This window comes from Microtus pennsylvanicus, chromosome 6, assembly GCF_037038515.1.
Source record: "Microtus pennsylvanicus isolate mMicPen1 chromosome 6, mMicPen1.hap1, whole genome shotgun sequence".
NCBI lineage: Eukaryota > Metazoa > Chordata > Mammalia > Rodentia > Cricetidae > Microtus > Microtus pennsylvanicus.
The window spans coordinates 9,170,009-9,185,270 of NC_134584.1; the positions used below are offsets into that span (position 1 = coordinate 9,170,009).

The 15,262-nt window shown below is 41.7% G+C and overlaps 2 protein-coding genes and 1 long non-coding RNA gene across 3 annotated transcripts in view; 1 reads left to right on the forward strand and 2 right to left on the reverse strand.

Moving 5' to 3' along the window:
- The window catches only part of LOC142851764 (uncharacterized), an 8,730-nt gene extending 2,899 nt beyond the window's left edge, over positions 1-5,831 (forward strand). Inside the window, exon 2 of the long non-coding RNA XR_012910865.1 lies at positions 3,835-5,831. This is a non-coding gene — a long non-coding RNA (uncharacterized LOC142851764). The remainder of the gene's footprint in view (positions 1-3,834) is intronic.
- The window catches only part of LOC142851751 (uncharacterized), a 143,524-nt gene that overhangs the window by 92,211 nt on the left and 36,051 nt on the right, over positions 1-15,262 (reverse strand). The window lies entirely within an intron of this gene.
- On the reverse strand, positions 1,645-14,997 carry LOC142851749 (uncharacterized). Its single transcript, XM_075975748.1, has 4 exons — positions 14,802-14,997; positions 10,196-10,322; positions 8,690-8,785; positions 1,645-5,447 (listed from the first exon to the last, which is right to left on the reverse strand). The coding sequence occupies exons 1-4, from the start codon at positions 14,805-14,807 to the stop codon at positions 4,030-4,032; spliced, it is 1,647 nt and encodes a 548-aa protein (XP_075831863.1). The 5' UTR covers positions 14,808-14,997; the 3' UTR covers positions 1,645-4,029.

Consider the following 15,262-nt stretch of genomic DNA (forward strand, 5'->3'; position numbering starts at 1 on the left):
GGAGAGGTGCTACTTCATAATTGTAACTTTGCTACTGTTATAAATTGTAATGTAAATATTTTTGAAGATAGAGGTTAGTCAAAGGGGTCCCAACCCACAGGCTGAGAATCACTGATTGAGGTCCTCTTCCAGTGCTGAAGAATCCTTTTTATGAACAACGGAGATGCAATTTACTTGAATGAAGTTTCCAGAGTGGAGGAGGTGCAGTGTCAGACTAACCTAGCCTCTTCTAAGCCATTTTATTCCCTATTTGTTTTATTTACTTTAAAATCTCCGATTTCAATGGAGGTGTAGTTTCTTGCCCTCAAAATTTAACAACCAGTTAATTATACAGGGCCTGACCATTAGGCCAGGGCTAGTAAACTTTTCATTCAGAGGTCGGTCCAGCGAGCTGTCATGGCCAGTCTTGTTAAAAGCCATGATGGCTAGTTTTATGTCAACCTGAAGCAGGCTACAGTCATTTAAGAGATGGGAACCTCAATTTGGGAGAATGTTTCTGTAAGATCTGGTTGTAGACAAGACTACGGGGCAACTTCTTAATGATTGATGTGGGATGGCCCAGTCCATTTGGCATGCCGTAAGAAAGCCGCCCGAGCACTCCCAGAGAACAAACCAGTTAGCAGCACCCCCAGTCTCTACAGCAGTTCTGGCCTCCAAGTTCCTACCCAGTTTAGACTCCTGTTCTGACTCCCTTGGATGATGAAAAGCATTGTGGGACCCTCTGCCAATTAAAGCTTTTTCTCCCCAAACTTGTCACGGTGTGAAACGTGATCCTCTCAAGAAAAACCTGGAGTCAGATATCAGGGCAAAAGCTGAAAGATCAGAGAGGCGAAAGAGCGGCCACACTTCTTACCTCTCCGAATCCCCAGACCGAAAGGGGGTGATCCTTACACTGAATGGAAGGGGTGATCCTTACACTGAATGGGGGAATCCTGTCTCACCAAATCCTAAGACTGAAAATAGGGGGGATGGTCCTGTCTCTGTGAAAACTCACAATGAATGGGCCTAAGATCCCGTCTCCACTGTGTTGTCGGAGGTTGCTCATTCATTCCTAGCCACCCTGACCTGAAATATTCAAACACAAACCCTATTAATTACAACACTGCTTGGCCAATGACTCTAGTGTATTCCTAGAAAGCTCTTACATTTTAAATTAACCCATTTCTATTATTTTCTATTTTACTATGAGGCTTGTGGCCTACCAGCAAGATTCTGGCTGCCGGCTCATGTCTTTCTCCTTTGGTGGCTACATAGCATCTCAATGACTCATCCAACTTTCTCCCAGCATTCTGTTTAGTTTTCCCACCTAGCTCTATTCTGCTCTATCATGGGCCAAAGCAGCTTCTTTATTCATTACCTAAAAAAGCAAAACATATATAGAAGGAATTCCCACACCACCACAGGCCTTATATTCCTGTCACCACTTCCCTAGTGCTGGGATTAAAGGCATGTGCCTCTCAAGTGCTGAGATCAAAGGCATGAGTCTCCCATGTGTTAGGATCAAAGACATAAGATCCTAAGTGATGGGATCAAAGGTCTATGTACCACTGCCTGGCCTCTGTGGTTAAATAGTGGCTAGCTCAACCCTCTGATCTCAAGGTGAGCTTTACTTGTCAGGACACCAACAATATATAGAACATTTTTACATTTTCATCTAAACAAAAAGCAAAGGTTTTATTTAACATAGAAAAACTATATACAATAAGTACAATAACTATACACAAATATGTATATATATATATATATATATATATATATATATATATATATATAGGCAGTAATCACATTAACAATGTGAATCCATTAGCATTTGACAAATTCAGAGAAAATACTCCATTATGTATCTTATCTTGGTGAGTCCAACTACTGCTAATATTTTTAGAACTGCCCCAGCACCTTCAGCTCCCTTGAGGACTAAGGAAGTATTTTCTCCAGTAATGTATAAATCTTCCCTATCTTCTGTTGATATGGGATTCAATGAAACAGTAAAATAGGCACAATAAGCTTAAGATTTTCTCTCCTGTTTTCAAGTAATGTATGATTTGGGAAATGATTTTTTTAAATTCAATTACCTCTTTTTAACTATAAAACATTTTTGGACATTTATCATTAATTTGGTTGTTGCTCTTGGTTTATTTTTTTATTTTAATCATTCTCTTTCCAGTCCTCTGCATAAATTAAGACTTGCCTGTCTCATAGTCCTTCGTGATGTTCATGAGCTTCAATTTAAAAACAAAAAAGATGCTGGGAGCCATGTGGATTTCTTGGGGGTTCTTGAGAACAGCCTGAACAAACTCTCCTTGTTGCAAGGCGCTCGAGAATCTGACCCATTTTTGGCAAGGCCCATGGCTATGACCCCAGGAGCACTCTTCTTGCTTCTTTTATACAAATTATTGCTGGTTAATTTGAGCTTCACTTTCTTAGAGCTATGGATGAAATGGCTATTTACAAAAGGAAAACCTTCCCCCTGAAGACTCTCCTCTGGGTGAACCAGAAGGGATGTTGTTAAAAATACAGAGTGCATTTGAGTTAGCCCCTAAAGTCTTTGATGTTTCAGGTGTGAACATGAATTCAGGCTTCTTAAGAACAGGATGTTAAATGCACCTTGTGACTATCCTGAAAGCGTCACAGGAGTTCAGGACAATATTACAAATTTGCATAACTGTTGTAGATAGAATGATTTTAACCACAAGAATCTTAGAGAAATGTTAATAAATAGATGATATCAAGGGTTAATGGAGCAGTCTAGGAACAGGGAATGAGGCAGAATCACAGAAACCCACAATGCTCTCATCTTTAATAGCTGTGCCAATACTGTAGAAAGTTGGGAGGAGAAACACATGAGAATAAGAGATAAGCGGTGCCAGCTATAAAGAGTAAGCTTTTTAGTTATGTAGGTTACAAGATGATAGGAAAACTCCTGGTATATTCCCTATAGGAGATATTAGAGTACAGAATGAAGAACGAATTGGTCCAACCTTAGCTGATGAGTTGATTATGATGAGTATAGATTTGACCAGAGTGAAACATAACCGCTAGGGGCAAAATTATCTTTCTGTAACCACAAATGCAGCCAGCTAAACACACTGTTCTATCAGTATGTGTGCCTAGTTAGAAAACGTCCTCTGTTGTTTGCTAGATCGCTTGTGCTTCTAATATTAAAGCTATGAATCATATAGGTAATGATTAGCAGTGGGAAGGTTGGGGCTGGAAAGGGAATGAGGTGAGGGAAAAAGTTGGCAGGTATTGTAATTATTATTAGAAACTTAAGAGAATAAATAAGATTGAAAAAATGTTTAGGCAAACTATTGAAACTGTAAAAATAAAAATGGCTCAGGCTATCTGGGCCACTTGTTTGAAACAGAAGGTCAGAGTTTTGTCACTGAGCTGACTTTACACACCCGTTCCAGGTCATCAGACCCGCTGGGAATTAGGAGATAGTCCCCCAGAACTCTTGCTTTTAAATCAACCCATATTCCTTATCTATGCTTTGTCATGTGGCTCATGGCTTATTATCTCATTTTCTACACATCCTGCTTCCTTGTTGGCTGGCTGGCCTCTCCTCATGACTCCTCTTTCCGCCCTTGTTTCTCCCGGCACTCACAGAATTTCTAGTCAGAATGATTCATTTTATGTGTTTTATGGGCTGAAGAAGGGTAAACTTTTAAGACATTTGTAGGATTTCTCTCCAGTATGAACTATCATGTGTCCAATGAGCTTATAAAGATTAACAGTCTTTGCCACATTCCCCATACTTTTAGAGACTGCGCTCAGAATTCTCTCTCTCTCTCTCTCTCTCTCTCTCTCTCTCTCTCTCTCTCTCTCTCGCCTAAGGGATGAAGATGAGTAAAATCATTTACCAGCTCTTCACCCTTGATGGTTTCTCTCCAGTGTGCTGTCTGAAGTTCTTGAAGGTGTGCAAAGTAGAAAAGCATTTCCACACTCAGCACACTTGGAGGGGTTATCTTCAGAATGGAGTGTTTGATGTCATCTAAGGCATGAAAAGGAAGAAAAACATTTGCCACAATGCTATGATTTCTCTGCAGTATGAACTTTCTTGTGTCTCCAAAGGGATGAGCTATTACGAAAGGCTTCATGACACTGTTCACACTTGTAAGGTTTCTCTCCAGTGTGAATTGCTTGATGTCCCCGAAGACTCCTGGAACAGGAAAAGCGTTTTCCACATTCTCCGCATTTATAAGGACTGTCTTCAGAATGGATTATTTGATGGCGTCTGAAGAACAAGGATGAGTAAAAACAGCTGCCACACTCTTCACACTTGTAGGGATAGTCTTCCGAGTGAACTGCCTGATGCCGTCTGAGGGTTGAAGATGAGAAAAAACAGCTCCCACACTTTTTACACTCGTAGGATTTCTCTGCAGTATGAACTCTCTTGTGTTTCCAAAAGGTTGAGTATTTCCGAAAGGTTTTGTGACATTCTTCACATTTGTATGGTTTCTCTCCAGTATGAATTGCATGATGTTCCCGAAGACTCCTGGAACAGGAAAACCATTTGCCACATTCTACACACTTATAGGGACTGTCTTCAGAATGGATTGTTTGATGTCGTCTAAGGGATGAAGATGAGGAAAAACATTTGCCACACTCCTCACACTTGTATGGTTTCTCTCTAGTATGAACTGTCTGATGTTCTTGAAGGTGTGCAAAGTAGGAAAACTTTTTGCCACACTCTGCACACTTGTAGGGATTGTCTTCAGAATGGATTGTTTGATGTCGTCTAAGGGATGAAGATGAACAAAAATACTTGCCACACTCTTCACACTTGTAGGCTTTCTTTGCAGTATGAGCTGCCTTGTTCCCAAAGAGAAAGGCAGGCTTAGTAAATCCTTTTCCATTCAGTTCACACTGGTATGACTTCTCTGCAAGATGAACTTTCATGTGTCTCCAATAGGATGAGTGATAACGAAAGGCTTTGTGACATTCTTCACACTTGTATGTTTTTTCTCCAGAATGAATTATTTGATGCACCTGAAGTCGTAGAGAACAAGAAAAACTTCTTCCACAATCTTCACATTTGTAGGGATTTTCTCCACAATGAGTTCTTTGATGTTGCTTAAGGAATGAGGGATAGCAAAAGGATTTGCCACATTCTTCACACTTGTAGGGTTTCTCCCCAGAATGAATTCTCTGATGCTGTTTCAGCATTGAAAGATAGTAAAATGATCTGCCACATTCTCCACACTTGTAGGATTTTTCATCAGTATGATTTTTCTGGTGTATAAAAAGTGATGAGTGAGTATTGAAGGCCTTGTGACATTCTTTACAGGTGAAGGGTTTTTCTCCAGTGTGAAGTCTCTGGTGTATGGAAAGTGCTTTATAAGAACTAAGGGCCTTACCACATTCTTCACACTTGTAGGGTTTCTCCCTTGTATGAAGTCTCTGGCAGTGACTATGTAGTGAGTTATAATCAACATTGAATGTTGTTCCTGTTAAGCAAAGTTGAGATATGAAGAAAAGCTAGGAAATATTCATCATACTTACAGTACTTTTATATGGAGAGATTTATTCATACATATTGAAACATCAGTGACAAACTACAGTATATTTCAAACCAATAGGCAGTGAGGATGAAGGATAAAATATTGTAGCTAGAAATAATTTATACTCATAGTAGGATAATAGGCACAACAAAATAGAGCACAGGCATAATAGCTAACTAAGTTGTAAGAGCATTTTACTAGCATAAATAAGCCTATTAAACAATAGAGATCTTATCTGTTTATGAAATTATAAAGTATTCAAGCCTTAAACAAAGTTAATTGTGATTGTGTGATTCTGAGTCATCATCAAAATACAAAATTTTTATCATCTACATAGAGTTTTATTTTGAAAGGATATGCTGTACAAAAAGTCCACTGCTGGGAGCTGCAGACCCACAGACCCTGAACTTTCTATGACCTTTTTGCCTGCTGGAGGTAAACATCTTGTTTTTTTATGCTTATAGCTGCTCTGAGCACAGAACCCTCATGAGTTCCTGATAACAAGGATGTGGTTTCCGGTGGACTTGCAGTGGAAAATCCTGAGAGCTAGGGTGTGGCTACTAGTCAAGGAGAGCACTATATAAGCTGCCTTGGAACATAATAAAACTGGCATTCTTGCTTCAAGAGTGACCCATGTTCCTGGTGTTCTTTAATCCCCAGGCCCTTGCCAACTCTGGTTCCAGGTGGTACAGGCACCACAGTCCACAACAAGATGAAATAATATAGCTCAAAAATTCAGGACAAGATTTTATGTTTTATTTGGAGGACAGGAAAATATATATCTGAAACATATCAAGTCATGATAAAAAGAAAAAAAAAGCTTCAGGCTCACCTGTGAATTAGAATAGTTTTGCTGAGACAATATATTTGTCAACTAATAGATGAAAAAAAATGAGTTATTTCCTCTTTTGTTTAAATTTGCTTTTTCAACATAAGGTTTCTTTGTGTAGATCTTGTTATCCTGGAACTGATTTTCTAAACCAGGCTGGCTCAAACTCAGAGATTCATCTTCCTCTGGCTGCAAGTTCTGGGACCAGTGGAGTAGACCACCATGCCCAAGCAATAAATTTATGTATTTGTAAGATTTATTCATTTACAAGAATGAACAGATATTAGGCTCTAAGTGAGAGAGACAATGAACAATGTATGAAAACAGGAGACTTGTGTTTACCCATGAAGTAGAAATTCACAAAGCAGAGATCATGGATACTTTATAATCCTACACTGTCCTTCACCCTGTGCTTTATCAATGTGTTTTATCCATCCACCAAAATATATAGGGAATGTATAACAAATGATATTAGGCTATACACACCTCCAAAATAATACAAAAAAAAATCAAACTGCAAAGTAAAGAAAAATTTTGAACCCACAAAAGTTTGAAAGCTTAGATCCTCCTGGCTACAGACAGTTTTAATCTTCAAATATATTTCTACAAAGGGCATACATTCTAAATCCTTATTACTGAATGTATGATAAAGAACAATTTAGAAAATATCTTCATCAAAGACTAAGAACTCTGACGGGAATCACTTTCCTCAACATGAGTGTGACTTGAAAGAAATATGTGAACTTAGTTTTTTACAATGGTTTCACACCTAGACATTTAGAAAGGCGTGCATTTTTTCTGATGTTTAGAAAATAGTACAGAGTCTGTTATTGAAATTCCCAAAGGGACTGCGTGGATCAGTGAAATCATTTAAAAAGATACCGAAGATATAACTGAGGTTATATCTCTGATAAATGGGTTAAATTATTTAGATTAATTATATAAATAAAAGGCAAAACCTTTAAAGCTTGAAGGAAGTCACTTTAGGCCTGTCTATGTAAGACAGTTATGGAGAAGAGACTTAAAGATAATATACTTAGTGATTGAAATTTATCATCCCTAAGGTTATAAAGTTTTATTCATGTTGAAGAAAAACACTGAATTAAAGAATACTATCTAGTCACTTATGTCTTTGCTAACTTTGTTAAACTGCACCCACTTGGAGAAACTGAGTCACGACAAGAACAACTAATTGTCCATCTTTTTATTCTTACAGGTTTCCCTTAAAAAGGCCAGGCTTCCCCATCTCCTCTAACTGTATTCCTTCTGATTTATCAAGCTTCTGAATGTAGGTCAGGGGCACTGATTTAGCTTTTATGCAGCGACGATATAAAGAGCTGGGGAGAGTGAAGTTCCCAGAGCCTCCACGGACTGTATTTATATTTAAAGTTTATTTCAGTATAAGACAGCTTCAGTTCAGCAACTGGAAATTCTAGGGCTGAAATTTTTTTTTTTTTTTTTTTTTTTTTGGTTTTTCGAGACAGGGTTTCTCTTGTGGTTTTGGAGCCTGTCCTGGAACTAGCTCTTGTAGACCAGGCTGGTCTCGAACTCACAGAGATCCGCCTGTCTCTGCCTCCCGAGTGCTGGGATTAATAGGGCTGAAATTTTTAACAGAGATAAGTTATTTCCATTTAGCATATCCTAATCTGATAAAATTCACTAATTTACAGTAAGATGTTAGAACGAAGACAATTGAGAACTAAGAGTTATTGAGTCACCTACTGAGAGATTAAACATATTTAGTCTTCCCAAAATTGTGTTTATAGTCATGGTCAGTACAAATGTAATTCATGTTCAGAGACAATATTAGAGGGAGAGAAAAATTTATACAGCCTTCAATTATACAGTCCTCTGTACATGTTGTCAAAGTTAAGCAGGGAACGGACTGTCCAAATTGACTCCTGCGTGTCTGAGTTTTATCCAATTGCTCCGCACCCCCAACGTGTTCTAATCAACAGAACTGATACTATCCAGCCTCTGTCACTGCCTGCCTCTGTTTGATGGAATTGTGGGTTTGACTTTAAAAACTCAATCGTGCTCACTTTGGTGTAGACATCTTTCTGTATTTCATGTATTTCCAGCAAATACATGAGTCTTCTGCATAGAACAGCATTTCCCTGAGTCTTCATTACAATGTAGATTTAAAAAATAAAAAACCTTGGAGATTTGCAGAAAAACATACACAGCCCACGATGGGGGAATTACAAAGCTTAGGAGAACTAAACCACCATGAATGTCTGAGACATCTTCCTTTGATAACAAAGACGTGATGGAGAGATTATCTCCACAACAACACCTTCTTTCAACACACATGGGAAAACCTGCTCTTTAGCCCCCTGAACCCCTCATTCCTACACACCTGGGTGCACAGTGGCTGTTGCTTGGATCTTCCCATCCCCAGGTCCTTGTGTTTGCTCCAGAAATGTCACCAGGTGTGGCTTAGAGAGGACAAGACCTGTTTGTAGAAAAGGGAACAAAGATTGTTGGAGTGTCCTTGTACTGGAAACTGACATGGCCCTTCCAGTACATTCTATAAGGAAAGAGATATGAAATAAATGACTACAGACAATCAGTTCCATACACGTTTCCTCCCAGGACCACTACAGCACACGAAGGAATGTACAATGTCCAGATTTTGAGTCTCATTGAAAGGGGAAAAGATTAAAATTTGTAGGAATTTTGCAGAGTCACTATATCTGGGGTAGACATTAGGATGAATACTTTTCACTGCATGTAGGGTAAACTTTAGAATGAATATTTGCTTTCTAGATGTACTTTGATCATGGAGAATCAATGCGGAAAACAGTAAGGGGATCTTTGTGGAATACAGCGATTGTTTCTGTGATTTGTACACTTGTTTCCTGAAGGGACACTGCGCCTTCGCATGACTGTGGTCACGTGATGCCTCTGGCACATCTGAGGCTCTTAGATTAGTCCATATTACAAATGTCGTAGAGTAACGGATTAAAGACATAAAGCATGTGATGTTTTCCTTTAGAGAGACAAATACATTAGGTTAGGAACCTTGGTGTGAGGAAGTACTTTAGCCAAAAAACAACATTGTGTAAGAATAAGTAGCGAGAATAAGTAGCGAGGGCCGGGCGATGGTGGCGCACGCCTTTAATCCCAGCACTAGGGAGGCAGAGGTAGGCGGATCTCTGTGAGTTCGAGACCAGCCTGGTCTACAGAGCTAGTTCCAGGACAGGCTCCAAAGCCACAGAGAAACCCTGTCTCGAAAAACCAAAAAAAAAAAAAAGAATAAGTAGCGAGGTGGTGGTGGCGCACACCTTTAGTCCCAGCACTCGGGAGTCAGAGGCAGGCGGATCTCTGTGAGTTCAAGGCCAGCCTGGTCTACAACAGCTAGTTCCAGGACAGGAACCAAAAAAGCTATGGAGAAACCCTGTCTTGAAAAATCCAAAGGAAAAAAAAAAGTAAATATGCCTTTGTATGCCGGCTGTTCAGCATTAAGTTCATCACAGGCGGGACCTTCCTGCTGCCAGACAGGCCTTAAACTTTCATTTTGGCGTGACCTCTTATTTTAACCAACCCATGCAGCACAGAACACCCCAACTAAAACTGGGTTGTGAAATATTTTAATCAACAAGTACGCTCCGTGCCTCATGGCATTGAATTTCTAGCAGTCCCAGGAGACATACTATTGGGTGAAATACACGTTTAACACTGACAGTTCAAACACACAGAGAAAAACACTGGAAAGCTTTGAGCTACGGATCGACCACTCTAATTTTTCTGAAAATGAAGGATATGAAACTGACTGTTGAAATGCTCCCATGAGAAACCACACAAAGAGAGGAAGCTACATGTTGATGGTGAAATAAGAAGTCACTATAGAGGAGATGCTCACCCAGGAAATCAAGGTGGCTGTAATTCTCCAACATCACATCCCTGTACAGATTCCACTGAGCAGGCTCCAGACATTCCCTCTCTTGGGGAGAGAACTCGATGGCCACATCCCAGAAGGACAGCATTTCCTGCAAGAAAAACCAGTGAATGATAATTAATTAAAACCACAAATAATAATATAAATACCAAGATGCATTGGGCTGGATAGTTTACCTGTCAACTTGACACTAGCTAGGGTCATTTGAGAAGAGAGAAACATAACTGAGAGGGTGCCTCCCTATGACCGCCCTGTAGGGAAGCCTAAGGCATTGTCTTAATTAGTGACTGACATTAGACAGCACAACCCATCATGGATGATGCCGCCACGGGCAGGTGACCCTATATGCTATAAGAAAGCAGAATAATGTGGAATCGTGTGATATGCTTGTATTCTACACACTGAATGAACAGAGAGTGGGCTCATCCTTGGGGAAGACCAGTTCCCCCTCTCTCAGCAATTTTTTTGGCACATATTGTATTGGTCAGTTTGGTGTGTCAACTTGACACAAGCCAGAGCCATCAGAGGAAGGAGCCTCAGCTGAGGACAGTCCTCCATGAGATCCAGCTGTAAGGCATTTCTCAATTAGAGGTCAATGGGGGAGGGCCCAGCCCTCGGTTGGTGGTGCCATCTCTGGGCTTCTGGTCCTGGGTTCTGTAAGAAAGAGGCAGAGCAAGCCAGAAGAAGCAAGCCAGTAAGTAGTTCCCCTCCATGGCCTCTGCATCATCTCCTGCCCCCCAGGACCCTGTCCTGACTTCCTTCAGTGATAAACAGTTTAAGTTAATACTCTCTCCCCCCACAACTTGCTTTTTGGTCATGATGTTTTGTCACAGCAATGTAAACCCAGGATACATACACTTTATTTGTTAGCTTTTTTTTTTTTTGCTTTGTTTTTTCAAACAGGGTTTTTCTGTGTAGCCCTGGCTGTCCTGGAATTCACTCTGCAGACTAGGCTGGCCTTGAACTCAGAAATCTGCCTACCTCTGCCTCTGGTGCCTTTAGTGCTGGGACTAAAGGCATAAGCCATCACTGCTGGGTGGTTTTATATACATCTTTAGGGGTAGTACCACATGAAATTCTCATCTACAGGATATCACGGATATTAATGTTATCAGTGTTCAGGCACTCCTACTATTGGGGTATCACGTCTCTCCCTTGGAGGCTAGCAAAGCATCTTCTAGTACTATGAACACTTGTCCGTAGGCCGGAGGTTCTCTTCTCTGGTCAGACGGAGGATTGGTCTAAAGTGCATGGTGTTTTCAGCACTAGGAGGAGGGAGGAGCCATGCTCAAGACTTTGGGTGCAAGGGAAAGGTCTACTCTGTAAGGAATGATTACACTAACAATGTCTGTTAACAAAGGGCAGGGTTAAGCAACAATGAGGACGTTGCCAGTACATCTTCAAATCAAAGCAGACTGGAGACATTTGGGGAGTAGAACACTTATTTCTAAGGGAAAAGCAACTGACACGCAGTGCAAGTGTCTTTTACCTCATGGAGCACGTTCCAAAATCTACAAGGGAGAAAACAAAAACCAGAGTTTCTACTCCTTTTTTTTTTTTTTTTAAAGAATGATATTGCCTACAGCAGGGCAACTTGGTCACTAGGGAAACGGCAAACATCGGGACAGAGGGAAGACGAAGAGGCTGTTCTCTGAGAGAACTAGAGCAGGTCCCCAACAGAGAACTCACTAAAAGACCACTCCCTGATAGAGCCTAGCAGAAGGGGACACCGTTCCACACGGGGAAGTGTCTGCTGTCCTGGGACTAGCCTCCCGTGAGACGCTGTGAGCAGGATAGCACCAGAAGGGTTTGTTCCCGATACTGTTAATAGCAAGCATTCCAGAGGACTATGAAACTGGCAAAATTCATTTTTTTTTTTGGAGAAGAAATGTAAATGATGTCTGGTCGGAGACGAACAATCTGTCATTCATTAAAAACTGCTACACATTCTTACTACCGTTGGGAGGTTGACATCTGCCCTCCACGTGAATAGAGGCTGTCCCTAGAACAACAGAATGGGCAGAGTCCTTGTTCTGAGAACTCTGGTATCACCTCTCGTTGTCCCTAAGAGATGTCTTTTCAGAGAGCCAGACAAAACCAAACATTTGCAGGGCACTGGTGGGAAGTCCAAGTCAGATGCCAAGAGAGGACCGGCTACCTGGTCAGGTTCTTAAGCACCAACAGTGACCCTCCATTCGCAGCAGCCTGTGGACCGATGAAAGCACCTAGGGCTAAAATGCAACGCACACGCCATTCAGTAGCAGCTCCTAGATCTCTGTCCCAGTTCTTTATCCAACAAACGCGGTATGCAACATTATTAATTTTTCGCTTTAAGCTACCACTTTTTGGAATACTATGGCTCAAAGAATGGAATTGGAACCATGAAAAAAGCACTGGGGACTAAATGCAATGTCCTTTATGGAAAACATGGATGATAGAATGAGAATTTAGTTTAAAAATAAATGTCACATGCTCTGTACATTCGCTGTGCAAATGTTGTTGTGAATTTTAACAGCCTGCATATTGTTTCTGAGTCTTCAGAAAGCAACAGCAAGAGGAGTGACTTGTGTTTAAAATAGATTCTGCAAAGAAGAGGACAATGGGGTGCAGTTTTTAAGAGAATAGGCAGGACAAACAGGCACAACTTTGAACTCAGCATATGTAACTGATATGTTACTACTTGTAAAACGACTAGGGAGGACACCATGGCAGACACTTCTATAACCCGAACTGACAACGTAATGAAAACATGTGCTGCTCAGGTTTATTCCTTGCATGTGTTTGACCCCTGCTCAAATCTTTTGCAAGGTCTCTCCATGGCCTCTGACATAATCATATAGATCGATCGGCAGGAACTGAACGTCATCACTCAGCACCTCCGCTCCAGGGTTTTCCAGAGATGACATGTCTAACTAACACAGTTAGTTACATGCATGAGCTGTAAACACAGGTAACTCCTTCCCTCACACTGACACAGAGCACAGTGAAAGAAGCCTGGGAGGAAAGACACAGGACTGTCAGCAAGGGGAACTGGACTGGACCTGTGGAAGAGCAGGACCCGCCGTTAGCAGTTTGCTTTACTGTTGGCTATGCAGTGCCCCATGTGGAGGACAGTGCAGGAAGTGGTTTTGTTCTGGCTCACTGTAAGAAGCATCTGCTCACAGAGGAACCTCTGCTGTAAGGACAGGGAAAGGCATCCCAGCTGCAGACAAAGACCCAAGAATATAACCGCAGTAGCCGCATCAGTCAAGTACTACAGAATGGAAATGAAAAAATAATGGAGTCTCAGATTAGCTATGAAAGGAACAAACTGGAAGAAACCAGAGAAAACCGGAAGAAAGCTGCATCAGGTCATGAGAGCAGCTAACACAGATTAATATGCAAAAAGAATGAACATTCATTGCGTATAGGAATATTCAAGCAAGGCAAAGAATTGTTCTTTACAGAGTAAATGGAAACAATTGTCTAATCACCAAAACTTAATGTCTTTAACAAAAGCATGTTAGTGACAAAAGTTGAAATTACACCTGGACTAGGTCAGCAGAAGTTAAGCAGAAATAGTTCTTAAGTCAGCAAAGTGCTGACTGCACAGATGTGTCAAGGTGCTCACTGTAATAAACAGGAAATTAACGACAGAAACTATTTATCCCACACATGAAGTATGTTTAAATGTTTTCTGACACAGACTCAGGTAGCCTAGGCTAGCCTGGAATTTGCTATGAGGCAGGGGAGGACCAGAGGGCCCTGCCTCCCCCTCACAAATACAGAGATGACAGGGATGTGCCTCAGAGGAGACTGACGTTTCTTTTCTATCACAGGTCTTGTTACTGAAATCCCAGGAATACACACAGGTCTGCTGACCTGACACAAAAGTTTTCCTAGTCTTCATTCTGCTTTGCACGGGGTCCTTCACTCCGAGCGTCTGCGGAATGTGTGTTCTCTCACCCTAGCCAAACTTTTCTATAGCAGCTGATTCTGGAAGATCTGTCCATGTTTTGGATTTTCCTACCCGTGATTTCTGGAGCCTCGGGTTTTTCCTCTCTTAATTCTTTACTGGCAGAAAAAAATGGACACAATCAAGACCTCAAGACTGTTACAGCAGACCGGCTACTGAGTACAGGAGGAGCCAGAAACCATTTGCTCTATAGATACTGAGAAATCTCACAGCATCCCCCTGAGAATGAGTCAGAAGTGAGGCCGGCTTCACCCACCAAAGCTGCTCAGGGAGCTCCCAGCTTCCCCTCAGGAGCAGGCAGTCAGCTGACCATCCTTAGCTTGCAACCCTGGACCTTGCACTATCATCTACTCCGCGCTCCCAGGCTGCTCTCCTGTCCCAGAAGCCCAAGGAGCACTGGGGCTGCACGCGGCATACTAAGGAAACCATCACTTAGGGCAGAGTTCCTGTCGCCCTCTCTCCAGCCCTGACCTGCAACCTCAGGCGTCCCAGCCAGTTGAGCACAGCACCTCCAAGGCAGCTTCTCCCGCCCTCCCACCCAGCCCAGGTCCGCTCCCTCCAAGACGGCCCCGAACCCCGCACAGTGCCTCAGGCTGCGCTACACCCGGGACCGACCTCCATGTCAGAGACGCAACGGGAATGGGCAGTAGGCGGGACTCTCGCCCAACTTTGAGCAAGACGCGTGTGTGGAGACCAAAAGCCGGAAAAAGCTATCCTGGACGTCTTTGGGTGATGTCACAGTGGGGTGGACTACATTTCCCAGAAGTCTGCGCGAAAGAATCCCTGCAATCCTTGAGGGATGATATTTACTTTTCCTACCCGCAGTTAGGCCTGAGAATCACGAATTGCTCGAATGTCTGATTAAAGCAAGCTTAGTTTTCAGGAGCACCAGGAAGAGGCCAGTAGACGTTTTCTCCCAGCGTCGGTATTTCAGAGAGCAGCCCTCATTGCCTTTTTAGGTGCCTTTTTGGGGAAGGATTGGAGTTACTAAAACAAAAAACATAAAAACATGCTGTTCAGATTATTGGCAGTTAGAAATGAGGAAATAAAAGAAAAAACAAGTTCAACAATACATT

Excerpts from the sequence above, each read along its gene's own strand:
- LOC142851749 (XM_075975748.1), bottom strand. Across the intron at positions 8,786-10,195 it reads CAGCCACCTTGATTTCCTGG|GTCTTGTCCTCTCTAAGCCA; the intron begins GTGAGCATCTCC and ends TTCTACAAACAG. Across the intron at positions 5,448-8,689 it reads AACAGCCACTGTGCACCCAG|GAACAACATTCAATGTTGAT; the intron begins GTGTGTAGGAAT and ends TTTGCTTAACAG.